Below are 18,263 nucleotides of genomic sequence, written 5' to 3' on the forward strand. Positions count from 1 at the left end.
CGATGCTTAGTCAGCGTCGTCTTCCTCTTATTCCAGATTAATTCACCGTAAGACAATAATTATTAGATTACAGTGGCAAGTAAAGAGAGAACTGGACAGTGTCGAAACGGAAAGCCCGAACCAAACACACGTCTTGTCCGCTGACGAAAATTGATTCGTCAATGAGCTGTCGGACTGTATGAATTTCGTAGAAGAGGTTTCGTTCGCTGCTTATCAATGGAATCAGTTTGTTATGATACATAATTATCTAAGCATCGCAATTCCTGTTCGGTGCAGGAGAAGGGGATTTCGGATCAATCACGAACTATCAGAGTTCTCTTATATTATAGATCTTTATGTTCGCTGCTAATCTTCGATATGCCGAAAGATCAACTGAAAGCGTTTATTTATACATAAAACAATTGCAGAGCAATTATGCATAGAGCATAGTAAGACCTAAGGTGTAAATTGTTTGTTTAGAGGGATCTTTTACGTGTTTTATAGACTGAATAATCGAAATTTTATATATACATATAGATACAATATAAACATTGTTTGTTTTATGCTCAGTTTCGTCTAAAGAATCAAACATGTCTCTCTGTACAAGGAAAACGGGTAGACATTTTTTTCCTGTCTAAGATTTAGAACGGTGGGTATGGACACATTCTTTAAACTCTGTACGAAGCTAAACAATGGCATCACTACTGCATATTACTGCTCAAATGTTTCCATTGCTAGAGTAATACAGCGCATCCACAGAGGAGGCCGGCAAAGTCCATATGACACTCGATCTTGATCAGCTGTCGACACTTCGAAAATCAGGACAAGCAGCATCCTTCCGATTATCGCTCAACACTGAATTCGGATAAGATTTTCTCACCTGAAATCAACGAGAATTAAGTTTTTTTTTTTTTTTTTGTTAGTCATTTTAATTATCTTTGCAAATATTTATATTGTACGTCTAACATGAATATTGTACAATGTTTTGTATTCTACATGGATCCCGATGAATGTAATCCGACGATAATACTTTTCCAAGGAAAAAAGCAAGTTCCCTTTTCTCTGCTCAGTATCATCTCGTTAGCTGTCTCACTTTACGTTAATTACTTCCCACAAAGGTCTAGCTAGTTACTGTAATACTTGCGACTGCCATTAGACGCGGTCCTGAACGCAGGAATAATAGACGATACGTAGATAAAGCATAACACCGTCCTTCATCTAGCAGTCCTATATTCTCAGCTGTATACATATCTTGTATAGGCCACACGCCAAGATCACAGGGTACCGGTTCCAGACTTGAGCTTTAAGAACTGTGACGCTCGAAGTCGCGCGCGAATCACTCGAAGCAACACAGATCACCCACGTGCTTTTGTGTGGATAGGACCAGATATATCGTTAGCCTATCTAAGTTTATATAAGAGCTGCCATTCCCTCTTTAGCGATGCGCGATAGCATGGTGGCCATGATGATTGTGCGACGAGTGTTTTAACTGGACCTCTCTTTGTTCCGACCCTCTTCTCGCATGGATAGTGTACGCCTATGAGACAGACGAAAAGACCCTTCACAATGATCAGGTCAGAGAAGAAGTGGTTCGTAGGCATGTATGGTAGAGATTAGAGAATAGCTCACGCGCAGAGTTTTGTTTCCTTGCCAGAACAACCCCCGCAATGTTCTATATCAACGTTTGGCTCTATGATGAAGAGCTGATTGACTTCTCCTCCACAAGGAAGTAGAGAAAAAAAAAGGTCCGACACTGGCGAAAGTGGATGACCAAGAAAGAAACAGAATGCTGTAGTTGTTTGCCAGCGACACCGTTGCCATCTATCCGCAAGGCGGCATATGTTGTCATCATAACAGGACGTTTCGAGAGCAACTGGCGAAACGGCAGGCGGACGAACAGGCGAGAAGAGACCTGAACTAGACCAACGAAACTGGAGCAAAACCGGGGAAGCGATCATTACCGCATACGTTATAGTGGTATTAGCAGTGATCGTAGTATTACAAATAACGAAGATGCTAGTAAATGAGACGATACTGTTCAGCGTTCCAGGACCTTGTTCTTGCTGCAACGAGGGCGAGATCCAGGTGTCGAAAAGTCAGAAATAGATATGATTAGTCTAGATATGCGCGGCCATCTTCGTTCCACAACGATGGTGTTGAATAACGTGTTACTGCGATTAACACTGCGATTTGTTGTTGTTGTTGTTGTTGTTAGGGCGGACGTAGCTGTTATGAATTGATGAAGTTAGAAGGCGCTGGAGATCATCTAATAGAGTTCTGTACGCGGTCTGATTTTTGGCGAAGGGCACACAGCACAATGGTAAGAGCGTCTGCCGTAACAGGGGGCCACTGGCGACAATTATTCGCAGCTATTGTGTTCACGTGCTGCGTTCTTTGGTTTGTTTCTCAATGACGGGCCAGACGTTATCGTAACGGTGGCGTACGACTTCTTCAGCTAGTACTGGCGAACACCGTCAAGATCAGTGTTCCGGGAGTGATAATGCCCGTTTTCCTATGGCGATTCAGGATGATAATTTAGCCTGTAGCCTGCGCCCACCAGTGGAGGTAGTAAAACAGGCTATCAGAAACCTGCACAGTTGGAAATAATAAGACAAGCATATAGAAGGTGCAGTACGGAAAAATGCTTTGGAGAAGTCAGACAGCTTTCGAAATATTAAGCCATTGCAGACGGTCCTATCAATAAAATACATATAAAGAGGATGGCTTCTCAAGCAATCAGTTATTCAACGGAATGCCGCACAAACATGAAATTCTCGTCCGTATGTTACCAAAAAACGACGGACGGACGAACCGTGTACTCATAATCAAAACAGGCCGTGTGCACCTATTGGAGCTTACTCAAGGTCTTATTTATGTGTTGCATTAGAACTAATGCTCTATTCTCTAGACCGTGTGGCCAATTCGAACTCAGGCCCCTCCAAAGGTTTCATCTCGCAGAGAAGGGCAATGTGTTTTGATAAATTAGGCTATTAAGCTGAAAACGATTAAAAAACAAGTCAAAGTTTGAGAGAGAAGGGAAAACGTTGTGTATTGTACATTTATCTAGTTTATAGCTAACTACATAGAAACAAGTGGACCTATTTATGCTACAAGCTACGACTATACTGTACCGTCAAGCTCGTAAGGCACGTTTATAGTAATTAACTTATTTATAAGGCCTTAAAGCTTCTAAACAGAATTTTCTAGGTGACTACTTATGTCGACAACTATCTCGCACGATGAAGCTGCCAGAGATATCTACGAGTTCTTTCTACGCACTTGCGAGTATTTCAAAAAGCAAAAGATGCGGTATCATTGAATTGCTCACGTGTAACTCTTCACTTAGCATCCTTATTGAGAGCAGAAACTGGATAACATCGTATTATGAGATTAATACCATTACTATACGCTTATCTCTTATTCACAGAAAATTGCACGGTTTGTATGTGCAGAGAATTTTATAAAAAATAGGTGTTGGATATAAGGGTATAAGATGTCAACGAAAACCCAGGAGAGGTACAGTTTATTATAAACAAAAAATTAATTTATTACATATGGTTTCTACATTTTTGAAAATACCACATTTCCTATACGAGTCTTTTTAATAGATAAAACGTCTGGGATAATGTTGCGTTCTTCAGTATTCGTTTGTTTTAACGTACGTTTAGCGAAAGCCCACTGTATAAAAAGTAGACGTGTACAATTTACTTTCTTTAATACCTATACTCCTAGAATTCGCTTTTGTAATGAAAGGCTTTGACCTTCAGAACCTGAGTGGATTGAACTATTTATGCGGTTCAATTTTGTGTTTACATTGACGAAAATACAAAACACTCAGTTCTGCCTATTATAAACGGAGTGCCCCTTGTCAAGTTTTTTCCCGCCAGGCAAGGGATGGTGGTATTATAGAGGTACATTTAGAAATTTGATGGTGTTATACACATATATTTGAGCGCTCGGGAAGAGTTCGCCCCAAAAACTCACCTAAATAATTATATAAAGCATGCCCGTTCGTCGTGATGGTCTAACCCTCGTTGGGCTAGATCATAACGACGCAATTCATGACACGCAGAACCTGTCAAACCCACGGTTGAACAAGGATAATAATAACCTGACCTAAAATACAAGGGGTGCTCTACTGACCAGGATGCTAGAACCAATCAGCGATTAGGCAATAGGGTCTTAAGCACCGTATCGGGAAAGTAACTTATTCAGCATTGACTTGACACGTATTACTGCAACGACGGAGGCATAGGTAATAATCATTTATGTAAGGCCATATCGTTACACTCTTGCGACCCTGACTTTGAACCTTCGTGCTCCAAATGATTCGTCACGGCCTGGATAGTTCAGTCACCAGAAAATGCAGTATAGCTAAACTTACTATTGTAGTTCAAAATAACTAATCTAATTGGCAGTTATCGACTGCTCAGCTATAGTACCAATTGAACTGTGGTCTTGGGTACAAAGCATGCTTCGCTAATGCTTTCGATAAACAAAAACGTCATTATTACATAATGTTTCGAGAAGGTCACATCTTCTTCATTGCTTAATGAAGCGTATTTTTTCTTTAATTTTAATTTGACGTTTGTTGTAAATTATAACGAAAGCGTTCGTCGAACACGACATAGACAATCACTGACCTTGAAACACCAGGCAGTATTTTTTGACGTTCTGCTGGAAAGAGACGAGTACTCTGCTATGTTCTCACATTTTTTTTTTCCACGTACTCCATTCCATTTAGTGAGAGGCAATTGTGCGATATCTCATATGACCACCTGACACAGTGGTTGCTTGGCAGATTTCCAAGACAGCTGTGTACAGTTACAAATAGAGGCAGAGACGGTTGCCTGGCGAAAGCAGAAATGCTCCGACAGAGAACTTCTTATTGAGTTGTCCGTTCCCTAGGCGATGAAGGCGATCTCAGCCAGAGCTAGAACATTAGTAACTGCAGATGTATATTATTATTATATTGATTGACGATGACGGAGGCAGTGCAATAGGTCCGGGTCATAACGTGTTCGGTAATTTTAGACAGAAACGGTGGTTGGCGACGTCGAACACGGCTCACGTGATAGATATAGAGAGAAACTGAATTGGATTGGTTGCTTATGTGTATATCCAAATTTCGGAAAATTCAGTTTTTCATTGAAGCTGAAAAATGTGACTGGCAGGTCTAGTATGGCCTTTGCAATATGCAAGTTGCCACGCCCATGGATCATCATACCTCATCAGATCCGCTGTGAGGCCTATTATTAGCTACCCTCATCATACCACTTTCGCTTGGCGATCACATAGTTTACTTAGATGTGAACTGGCCTGGCATCAATGACCGCCACAGATTTTTTTGAATCTTTCGAGCTAATGCCTACACGTTTTGACCAATTAGCTAATCAATTTCTAATAAGCCACGGTGACTATTTCACGGTTTATCGTATGCAGCCTTGAGGGAGTTCTATGCGCGCTTTTTGTACTACGCCATTACAAAGCCCATTTTTACAAATCTGATAAACATGCTTAGCAAGTATGCAAACGTGTGGCAGCAACATGGAACAATATACTTAGCGTCTGTGTATGTTCACGTGGTGAACTGTGGAAGCTACTTTATCGACTGTGCGTATGGACAGGGCCTGACGAAAAACGCCATTTTATAAGATGGCGATATTGGCCTAAAAGCACCTCAACCGCTAATCTGTTATCCATTTCGTGTTGAATAAAATCGTCTACGCAAAGCTAACTGGTTGGGCATGTCTGGTAACGATATCCTTTGCTGATTTACATTTGGAGTCCAATACGGGACGAAGGTTTCGATTTGACAGTTGCTTGCCAAAATTGGCCTGTAAGCAATACGCTGCTGCTCCCTTCTTTGACAGGGCCTTGAATCCTCCAACACGTCTTTATTTGCTGGCTTAGCTTATCCCGGGAAGAGGTATTTGAATTTAGACAAGTAATGTTTTTCACTCGATGGGCTTTAAATAGTGGTAACGCCTCGGAGTACTGCGGCTACCGAAATAGATATAGTAGTAATTTAAAGATTTTTCCCCCGTCAAATAAGTGGATCTTTTTTTATAGTAAAGCCTTTGTGTATGTATATCTGCGGATTGAATAGGCTTTGCCGTTGATTGGTAAGTACTTCGAAACCATTAATTCCGCCCTTGACGCAACATTTATATATATGCTTTCCTGCCAAAACAATGAAGCTCAAAGAACATTAAGGAAAAACAGCTGTGTATATACAAGGTGACATTCAATGACAAGAGGTCGCGCTTGTAACAATTCTTAACGAATGTAACAGAATGAAGCGCATAGGCTATACACATGTTAGGATCGTGTAAAGATTTCCTCTCCTTCTATCATTAAATAAGGACAACGAATGTAGGACAGCTGTTTGGTAAAGTGATACGAGACGTAGGCCAAAGAGGCCAACAGAGGTATCAAACTATTTGGCCTCGTCTCGGTAGTTCCGTCTGGGGAATTTGCTTCCTTGTTTTCTAATTTTGTATCTGCGTAATTTCACTGAATTTAGGGGCTGCAAGGCATAATATTCTATAATCCTTGCTAAAGTAATGATTTTGTCTCGTTACCCATCTGGCATCTTAAGTACACGTTATATGGCAATGACAATATCAACCTGAATAGCTAAATCAACAGCGTTTTTGTACGAACGAAAATTAGTTTCGATTCGGAAAGCGCAATTTTATTTTTTATTTATTTTTATAGAACTAGGCTTTTTACTATTCCAACACGGTTTCTTCTTTTAATGAAGGCAGATCTGTACTGAGCGTACCCGCTCAATGTGCAAACAGGTGTGCGTTTCAATAAATAAACAGTCCATTTTACGGAAAGAAATTACAAGTGTATGAAAGTACAGAACAATGGCTGTTCGAACACCTATGTTCTAGAAAGCCAACTGTATCTGCTCTCCCGTAAAATAGAGGCAGGTTTTGAATTTGGCTAACAAAAAGTACTATATGGATATACAGCGATGCGTTAAGGTTTACTTCAAAAATTTCAGGGCTCTCGTATGTACGAACATGCTATTTTGATTTGCTTTGTGGTGGTCCCAAAAGTTGAACTCACTCAATCTAATAACACTAATCCCCACGTGAGGCTTAGCAATAGCTTTTGTATGCCAAGCACAAATGTAGCTACCTGAAAGATTTAGTAAAGCTTCAGTAATATTTAAAGTTTAACACATTGCGCAGACAGCCAATAAGATTTTATATGGATATCCCTTTTCGGCGGGCGCTTTCAACCCTTAATGTTAGATTTGAAAATGTCACCACACTCCTATACAAACGCGTCACGATCTTTCACAAATACCCAAAATAGTTCCATAAATTCTTCTATACAGATGCATTTCCAGCTACATCCCCACTAAAGGACTAAAATACGACTGTTTACCCAAAAAGCGTCATCTAATTTATTCGATATAAAATATAATAAAAGCCCTGGGTCGCACACGTATTGAAATTATATTTTTGCGCTTGAAGAATCACGGCTGTCTTGTTAAAGTGGTATCATGTATCCATAATTATTAGTGTTTTATTGTATTTTCTTATATACTATATTTTTAAATCAAATCGTCATTTCTTTATTGGCAAACAATTTCAGATTTCGTGGATATTTCCGTTACGTGTTATGCTATTGCTGCAATCTTGGTAGTGGACTTGGCCACAAGTGCAGTGAAGTTGATCGACTTCAGAGCGACTGGACGTTCAACAATAATTCGCCGCATCGACGCACTCTGAAAAGTACGGCCGGAACCGAGTGTCTCGTCCTTACGACTCCACCGAACAATCGGAATGCCACCGGGAGCCAGCAAAAACACCCGCACAGCCACAAGAACGGCAGCTGGCAGGTACATAGTGACTCTTCAGCAGTTACCTATGTGCTCTAGGCAAATAAAGCATAATAAACCTAAATTCTAGGTAGGCTAAAGTGGAACAGAATCTCGAATGTTGTCACATGTGGTAAATGCCTCGAATAGCCAAACAAGTGGCGACACCTGTCGGCCAAATGAGTTGTGTGCGATTTGATAGTACGATTTCCAGTACTATGCACCGAGAAAAGCAGGTAAGACAAATTTCTACATTAAGAAACAGCACTATTTTTTATCCCTCCTGTCTTAGTACCATTGAGAACGATACAGAAAATGATGATTCGTGAAACATGGACACTTGTTACTAGTTTTAGTCTGTAATATCATAAACGTCACTTGTCCTATTGGTTGTCATATTTATATGGTCGCACGTATACGTGTTGAAGGAACTAGCAATTCCTGTAGCAATCTATGTATTCAATAAGGATCTACAAAAGAAAAAAAAAGTGTGTCAGCTTAAATTCAGTCCTTATGTTTTCATTAGTTCACATCGTTTAAATGTCTCATTAGTTGTAGTTAAGGTTTCGGCTTGGGTGTAATGCAGGAGAGAATGGTGGTTCGGGCATCAACATCGAACAATACAACCTAGAAGTCAAAAAGTTGAAATGTTTCGGCAAAAAAATAAGGATAAGTATAGTAGCTTTATTGAAATTTAACTTTCGACTTTCTTTGGGCATTTAACTTCAGATTTTCGATTATCTTTGGGCAATGGTACTGCCGTCATCTTTATACGCATACCGACAAATACCACTTATAGTGGTACTGAAGTGAGTGTTTGAAATGCAGCTTGTATGATATACAGTCGAAACTATTGCCATATTATCATTTTCTTGTTAATATACTTCGGTAATATACTTCTGGTAATATATCGATCGGTCAAGAATGCAACTTTAAGAAGACTCGATATATATATATATATATATCGATATGGGGCTGACCAATTACCGCAATTCTTGCAATGTCGTCGATCGAATTTAGTAAGGATTATTACCTTACAGATACAATAGTAAAAAAAAATCATATCTATGTACATATACCATTGGCAAACGATGGCGTGTTTCAGCTTTAACGACTGATTTAATATATTTTAGTATTTCAAGGTATAAATAAAATATATAATAAAATAAGGTTATAGTCATTGAGATATTAGGATTAACTGAAATATCTCCCGTTCTCATTGAAGTCTCAAATTAGTATGTATGAAAATAATAAAAGTCAACCTTGTGCATGTAATGTACTTTTTTCATTTTAGCTTATATGCTAAGCAACAGGGTACATATTGTTAGGAATACAAGATGATCATGCATGACCACACTTACATGTACTTTTTGCACTATCTATATTCAAGGCTTAGGTTGTAATACAGGTAAGGGCCATTCTTTGTGTGTTTGCTTTCCCTATTACCTCTTTGGGCTTGTTGACTGAAGAATTTATAGACGAGGCGAAGTTATCCTTATCGCCGACAGCGGCAGATCGTACATGGCAAGCATGTGAAAGCCGGCCTGCAAGAACTTGAGTGGGAAGTTTTCTGCACTCACCTTATTATTCAGGCCTTGGAAAGACAAGTTTCAAAAATCGTCCGCTCACTTTCGGTCCTTGTGGACGTGTGACTAGCTACCTCCCGATTTCAATACGAAATCTCGCGCTCCATCATTCAAACCCTACTTCATGGATTCGTTGGTTTCTTAAAACCTCGTATTTGTTAGGTGCAAATGCCTAAACCCACTTGCAGAATGCGCTAACAGACACTCTAAGAATGTTTACACACAACTTCTCCTAACTTTATTAGTCTACGTTCCGTCGATTAAGGTGACTCTTACCCTAGATGCTTCGAGCGTCATATCTAATCCGATCAGATGACTGGAAGTGTCTGGCCACATGCGCAGTTAAGTCGAAATCAATAAAGTGACTATTGGTCATATTTCTCTGTCTAACGATTTTGGAAAAGGAGGCGACCTACTTAAAAGAAAAGCAGGTCCAATAGACCTCAACAGCAGACGGCGATATTCGACCCCTTCGGATATGCGCCCAACGTATCTTTTTCTTGTTTACTGAAGAAAACAGTATCATGATTGGTGACAATATAATTTTAGTAATAATAAATAACAATTTAAAGCTTTAAAATGGCTCCTGCCCAAAAAGTCGTAGCGGATGTCCGCGACACCTTGAGGATGGATTTCCCGCTCGAAGCATGAGGTCCAAGTGCTATTCGTTCACTTATTCGGTAGAACTGTAAAGCAGGGAACGATATCCTCACGCCGAAAGCAGCCAAAAAAATACCACCTTTTCGATCGTGCCTGTCTCCATCATTCAGCGCCCAGATGTAGAAAGCGATCAATACAGCTATCGAGGCGAGGTAGTAAGAAAAATAACATCGCAAAAAATAGATGTGAAAATTAGGAAGATCAAACAGAGAAAAATATAGAAGAAGATTAGCAAATTAGAATCAATGACGGCTCAAGGATCAACACTAAAGCATAATTCTGCGCAGCATAATTAGCTGCGGAGCCGTATAGCTTGGTCAGCTTCGTTAGGACCGGTTAATAGCCACATCCGGCCGCATTTAGGAGTCGCCATTTATACATGGCGCCCACCATCGTGTCTACAAACCCGTATAGCCATTTTTTTCTGCTATGAACGCCAACGATCGAGAACTATGTGAATCATATCTTTGTAGCAGTGGCCGCTTATACAGGACGATGGCTTAGAGAGCGACGGCTCTCGCTAACGCTATCGCAACTGCATCATCGATCGATTCTCAAGTACTCGACGCAGTCGGGCTTCAACGGGACGCCGAAGTTTGCCTAGTGGAACTGCAAAAGTGCGGGAAAATTAGTGCGTCTTTGTGTTTTATAGTTGTTATATAGAGTAGGTAACTTTTCGCCAAGGTGAATGGAAGGTAGCGCTACCGCATTATGTGGCTGACGCAATTTGCATCGTAGCAACTTATGTCCGCCCCGCCGAATTGGCATATATGCTAACAGAAAGGCTCATTAACGGTCTGAAAGTATTTTCGCTGCCTGAGTGTCCCCCCTTAACCATAGCTGGTGACTTCGATGCTCGCCTAGATCGATCCGAGACAGTTATGCAGACTCTAGTGATCGGATAATAAACCTAAGCTTGGCACCAACGTTTGAGATACATGCTGGGACCTAGATTATTGATGTGTTTACAACGAACGTTACTCCAGATAAGGTTCGCTCTGTTTGAAGGATTTTCCCGCCGGAAGAGGGCGCATATATACAAGCGCACACCCCTACTACTATGAACGTCGCGGTGCTTCCAGCAACCAACTTTTGCTGTCACCTGAATCTGAAAAATCTCCTGGACTGAGCATACAAAGTCATCTCAATACGTCAATCTATCGCCATAGAAAGGTTTACTCAACAAATCGTCGAAATTATTCAGTCATCCATCCGACCCGCCAATCATAAAACACACAGACTGCGAGCGCAGCCCTACCCTACGCGGCGGCAGCCATACAAATAACTAACACGCTATAGCTCAACCGTACGTCCAACAGGCTTAGCTGCACTGATTGATCATATTGCTAGTATGTTCTCGACGAACGATATGATACCTTAAGTAATGTCATTGTTCTTTGTAATCCGTGATGAGGAATTCACGACAGAGCGCCACCTGCTTGAACGAAGCCCTTCATACTAAAGTCTTGCAAGCTTTCAAGGAATAGATGAACAGCAAAGCAATAGGCCTTGATAGGGTCCACGATGAACGACTCAAGAGCGCTCTCGTTCTGATCTTTTGTTGGAGTACATCCTCGTGTACGTCCCTCTATTCCACCAGTAAAAAGATGCCCGGCTCTTGACAACATTCAAAAACAAAAAGGAGCCGGCTCTGCCACAGTCATGGGGCGAAATTCTATAAGCTGCTCTCGATCCGCTGACCTTTTAAAGAGCACGAAAGCCGTACCGAAGGAACAACATAGATTTCGGAGAGACTGCTTGACGGAGAAAGCACACGGTGTCCTGATAACCGACAATAAAAAAAAGAACTTAATAATCTAGCGAGCTGGGGCTCGCCAGACTATTGTTTACTTTAGAGTATATATAGTGACACTGCACCATATATGCGCCACATTTAAAGCTGAACCCAGAGATCTGTTTCTATGTACCTTTGCGAGCGTGAGTATGCGATGGAATATGCCTGTCTGTACTGACTACGATCCTAAAGGACAACAAATTCAGCATTGATGACAGAGCGGTAGAGCTACTCCTTTTTTTCCAAAGTACTGGCCTGACCCAAAATCATAATCTGAACATCATTCTGCTCTCAGTCTTACTGGCAGAAGTTGAAGAAGCTTGGCCGAAGTTATCTACACGGATGACCTAGTAATTTAATAGCAGATTTAATTGTAGCAGGCTCCAGTTAGGCTTCGCATGGCAGTAAGGGTTAGCGGTCAATCTGGTTGAAATGGCGGTCGTAAAATTCAGGAGGAAAGGCACGATTGCAACGAGCGATAAATTGTCTCTCGAATTTTCCCTTACGTTATTTGAATAGGTTACCGTACCTCGCGTTATTCGTTTCTTTTAATGGTCAGTAACTTCGCATCGCATGTTACACAGAAAGATGCAAAAAAACATTGACGGCTTCTCGAATAGGGCTCCAAGTTGCCTTTCTCTGGTGGCAATACTGCACATTTACGGTATTAAACTGGAACACTGATGCTATTGCTGGCTGAGCCGTTAACTTCAACTTCCTTAAACCTTTGAATGTTGTAACACAGGGGCCATACGAATCGGATCCTATATAGTAGGATCAATAGTGATTATTCGCAGTATATATATATATATATATTTTGCTACTGTGTATTTTTATGCAAAAGTACTGCTCAAATCTTATTACCAAACGTTGTTGTATTGAATAAACTTTTTCTCAAAACCTGGGTGAATGAAATTTTCAACGTGAAAGCTTCTAATGGTAAGGAGTACATAAATTGCTCAAGAAAAACAACTCCATAAATCGCTCTGTATTTAGCTTTTTATTTAACAATTAATATTTTTGGTTTTCAAGATTAAACGCCTATAAGATGAATCGGATTATTCTGTGAATTTTCCCTAGAACGCCTATTATATGGAAATACATTGCGTCATACTGATAAACTATAATAAATATCTGCACTTTTTTTTTTATGTTAAATCCGCATATTGGCGCTGGAGAGTAACAAAAGCCTACTTACTTAAATTAAATATTCTGATATAATAAATAAATAGAACGGAGGGCCTATCCGATATCACCAATCTGACAGTTCTTTACCTGAATGAATAATTTTTACCTTTTCATCTGGACATGCCTTACCAGCTTTATCCACTGTATAGCAACCTAATCTTTCTAATCTATTACCTAATATCTCTTCAAATATACAATCGTAACAAACAAATATAATCTGCGAAGCTACAACAAGTCCGCTCTTTCCGGGTTTTTAGCCACCTGGCCAGGTTGTTTTAAATCCAAGCGCGCGGATTCTTGTTTAACCTCAACAATAAGATCATTCCCGTACACTTGGCTTACGTTCTTTTTCTAGTTGATGTCCTGTTGAAATGCTGTTGGCCTACATTTAACAATTCAATAGAATTAGATTTTACTGCTGTGTCCTTTTTTTCGCTGGGACACAACTGTGTCTACCAGGACCATTTATCGTAGTACCACTGACATCACGAAAGCCTTATGTCGCATGTGAATATGATCTGATCCCCAACAGCTTCATCACGTTGATCGAAGCAGGCTGCATTACGGGGCATTAATTCCCCTTAACACGCGTGAACTCAGTGTACGGAAACGAAAGCAAAGAAAGGGGAAAGGGAGTAATTAATTGATGATTTGGAAATAATAAGTCTCGCGCGACTGATTTGAATTTTGTTTACTTTTGTCACTCGAACTAAGCGTGAACGGGTTCCAGGTAGGTGAAGGTGAAAGAGCTATATGACGCAAGGGAGAAGTAGTTCGCATATATGTATATATGTAACGTAAGTCTGATGTTACTAATAAGGGTAATGAGGAACATCCCGCTGGTACGATTATCAGCAGTCCCGTGTGGACGCTGTGTGGCAGCTTTAGGTTGCCTGAGAGCTGGTGCGGACGATCATTTGAAGTTCGGAGCCACTTGGTGGAATACTAACATAGTTCCAGACGTAGAACTCGAAACATTTAGCAGAAAATTACTATGGTAATAATTGACTTTGACAAGAACAAAAAAATGGCCTAGCCTCAACCACACAAAAACGTATTCATGTTTTTTGCAGTCACCTAAGACTAGTTCAAACTCTTAGACTCTACATAGTAGTTTGAAACTATAGGGAATATATAATCGCTTGGTTAGAGGTGTAGTGACTGCGAGCGGCTACAGCTTACTATCACATAATAATGTATAGCAGAATTTTGTCTACCTGCTACCGAAAAAACTTGTTGTAATTACTAGGTGGTTTGTTTCAACTATGATACATTTCCCAACGTAAATTTACGTTCCTGTACTCCTACAATTTGAAAACATCATCTGCCAACCAACTAAGAATTTCCGGTAAGTCGTGCATTTTCACTGCGTCGTGCGTTACTATTTTGCGACGGTGATTTACGTTAGTACGAATCCCACCTCCATCGTTGGGATGTTCGGTATTTCGGAATTGTATAGCGTTTTGTTTTTCTGGCGAGCGGTTGTAGCCATAAATTACGTTTAGTATATTCAGGTATGGCGGGCGAATTAGGGAATTCGTTGCTGATAAAGTTTGCACAAGGCACGCGCTCTCGAACTTCTTTTTTGGTCTCCATTCGCGCGATACAGGAGCGTACACGGAACCCATTTTCCTCTATTTGATTGATTGGTCGGCTCTTCCCGCGTTCTCATCCGCCGTCACCTTATCCTCACCCAGATACTCGTATTGGGAACGAGTCATTGGGCAGTCGAAGTATCGTTAGGTACCTGCAGTTGCAATTTCTTACCATGGCACTTCATGGAATAGGTGTCCGACCTAAAATAAGACCCGATTCGTCCCGATGCGTTGATGCGTGAAAAATGTAACCGGACCACGAAATCACGTGTGAGATAAATTCTGTAAAAAAAAATATGGTGGCGTTGGCTGCTTACAGGTCTCCATCTGGATAGGTAAAAGATTGATCATGGCATTTTCCTTTTGCTATTCGGCCTGTAGATAAAACAATAGTTTTCACTTACTGAACTCAGCTTTTGTTTTATATATATATATATATATATATATATATATATACAAATAATATTAAGCCACCGAGCTAGTCGGCCAAATAGCTTGATGCAAATAATGCTACTTAAGTGTTACTAATACAATTATCTTGCTACTGTTACTCGTCCATAATGATTTAATGAATCGAAAAGTTCAGATATCTTTTTAAACTTTAAATTATGTACAACTGTTAGCTGATTAAATTCTGTCGAAGAATAATGGCTAAAGACATCGTTTAGTACTAGAAATCTGCGTTCAATGATTAAGTTCCTATTTTTCGAAAGTTAAAATTCTGGCGGAATCTATTGAAGATTGGTACCTACAGGTAATTATTGGTAGAATCATCTTAAAATCGAAATCTGAGAATTTAAAGAGCACATAGGAAATTACTACACCTTAGGACTCAAACAGAATAACGAGTCGCAGTGATCACGGAAGCTTTTAAAGGAAGCAGAGCATCAACAGTGCACTCCCTATCGCCTCAGTATAGAATTTTCGATAGAGCCCTTGTGGAAACGCAATGAAAATATTGGACGAAAACCAAAAAATGGATTCTTCTTAATTTAACTTATATGAACACGTGCGGCCTTCTTTAGAAACAGCTTATGCTACTGATAACTTACAAGCAAAAAAATGCTATTATAACACAGTGTGGTAAGGGTAACACACGAATTCACCTGTAACCTGGGTCGAGTGAAACATAATGGGATGATTGATGGCTTCAGGCCACATTATTTTCAGACTTATCCCCTCACTGATTCGATTGTTTCTTGTCTTAAGGGAGGCAATGGGTAAGCTAGCCTATCCTACAGTTGATTGTCTCAAATAAGTGATGCATCACGAGGTTAGGAAACAACTACACAGCTTTTGGGAATCTTCCAGAGCGCCGGCTTTGCGGTGTTAACAGTTTTAGTGTTTTCTGTAATGGATCAAATATTAATAGCAGCCTTTTTATTCTACGGACATTTATCATCGTTATAACTGCATCACGAAATACAGGATGGGGCAAAAGTTTCTCGACCGTTTGGAAAAATCGCTTAATGCCTTAAAAGTGTTTACTTTCTAATTTTTACTACATGTTACTTTCTTGCTGCCTTAACAACTGGTCATGGATGATGTTGTGGTTTTTTCAAAATTGTCAAGAGATTTTTGCTCTACCCGGTATATATAGTATCACCTCACGTCGCCTTTGTTGCGGTTAACTCGATTGAAACCAAACCTTTCTAATCTTCGGTCCATTAAATGTTTCCAGGCACAAGTCCACCTTCAGTCACAGCGAAGAAACCAAGGAAGCCTCCTGCGCCACGTCGCTGTACAACAAACGTCCTCAGTCGACGGCTCAAAACTGCTCCAAATGCAACAAGATCAACAGCAGCAGACTCTACTTCAGAAACAACATTCAACCATTCCACAACAGCCGAGCGACGAACATTAGAAGAAAGAACGGGACTGCGATGAGGTCGTGGAACTTGAGTGGCCCGTTCTGCTTATCTCGTTCATACAAACTCTGGGGAACTAATGATGATATTGCACTAATCGTTAGTATTCTAACTTGGACGAGACAGGCTAAAGGAAGGTACTCTACAGGTGGTGTCGAGGGTCTGCTGGATCATCTGCCACGTGTATATATGTTACGTGCGGATAGTTTGGCGGGATGAAGACGATACGCGGCGAAGTGTACGTCCCTGATAGTTATCATTGTTGTATGCAGGTATCATTACGTTGCATAGGAAACTGTAGGTAGGGTACGTAACCGAGATAAAACGGGACAGACAATTTTTTTAGCGCGTGGTCCGATAAGCCCCGCTACAACCTGTAGAAACGGTGCAGCAACGCAAATGTTACGTATAATACGAATGGAACAAGTACGTTTTCCTGTGGTTCAAACAGGGAAAACCTGCCGTCAACGTAGGGAACAGCCGCGCATAGTATATCTAGAGAACAAAAATAAGTTAAATATAAATAAAGTTTGATAACAATATACCTGAGTTCTCGATAGCCGATTCGTGCTGCCTGACGATCTAAGGAATGACTTAAATGACAAAGCGCGGGAAAGAGCGACTGCTTCTAGGAAAAGTCGTACATGCGTGGCTGTCTGACCATCTGAGAAGTTTTCTAAACAATTAGGTGCGTTTGATTGCCAAAAAGTTAAACGGGTCAATGGTATATACTATATTACCTAGCATGTACGGCAAAATAGATAATGTTGACGTTATAACAATGGATGATCACGACGACACGTATTCGTATATATATCTATAAGTGTAAAATTTATTGGCAACAGACAACGGGGCCAGTACATCAAACACCGAATATTGGGATAGCAAGTTGACAAATAGTGGCTGTCAAAAGAGTTCGATAAGTTGCATGCTATTATATAATATAATAGATCTGTAATATAATACTGCGTGCATGATATGTGGAAGCCTGAAAAACTAAGGCACGTACGCTTATAGTTATTTCCGTGTTTATTGCTTACCGCCCTCGAATACTGTCAAAATGGCTCGTCTTGTAATCACTGCGCGTAATAAATAAAAACAAATCGAGTTTGCTCTGTGTTCCTATTGACATATACGTATAGCGGGGTGATATAAACTTTCGAGCCTTAGATAAAAGCATACTGCACGTATGGGAGAATGACGTCCGGAGTAAAATGGCTATAGATGGAGAAGATGTTGCGGGTTTAAGGTATTAGGAATTGCTAACCTAGCCAACTCACAGCGCCACAATAGATGGATACGATAGGTCATGAGCTAAATCAAGGAATATGTGTAGATGCTGATGTGAACAATCCAAACGAGAAATATGATTGTAAATTGGTTAGGTTGTTAGTTTTCGCCAGTCTTTTTATTGGCTCAGAAGGTTCACATATAACCATAGTGTCAACGACAACAGTGAACCTGTGACACAACAACAAACACAAAGGCTTGCAAAGTAAGCACAATAATGTCTATTTGATTTATTGCATTTTATAGAAGTATGGGCAGGCACGATTCATGACTCCATTGCTCTAGTGATCCAATGACGATAGGTCATTTCTGTATATTATACATACAATGAAACAGATCGCCAGGCCTGTATGCTATACGTGCTCCATGTGCCTGGTAGTGCCTCACCGGACAACGACAGAGTTAATCTGCGCGTTAACGTCATGGTCGCCTGCTGCCCTCCCCCAACAACTCGTTGCCTAG

At 40.4% G+C, this 18,263-nt stretch overlaps 1 protein-coding gene across 1 annotated transcript in view; it reads left to right on the top strand.

Moving 5' to 3' along the window:
* LOC111269965 (tachykinin-like peptides receptor 86C) overlaps positions 1-17,623 on the top strand; it is a 50,442-nt gene extending 32,819 nt beyond the window's left edge. The window contains exons 3-4 of the mRNA XM_022849925.2: positions 7,594-7,840; positions 16,325-17,623. Of these exons, the coding sequence (XP_022705660.2) occupies positions 7,594-7,840; positions 16,325-16,507 (430 nt within the window). The 3' untranslated portion in view covers positions 16,508-17,623. The remainder of the gene's footprint in view (positions 1-7,593; positions 7,841-16,324) is intronic.
* Positions 17,624-18,263: the final 640 nt, after the last annotated feature.

Source organism: Varroa jacobsoni, unplaced genomic scaffold (genome assembly GCF_002532875.2).
Source record: "Varroa jacobsoni isolate VJ856 unplaced genomic scaffold, vjacob_1.0 scaffold_154, whole genome shotgun sequence".
Classification (NCBI taxonomy): domain Eukaryota; kingdom Metazoa; phylum Arthropoda; class Arachnida; order Mesostigmata; family Varroidae; genus Varroa; species Varroa jacobsoni.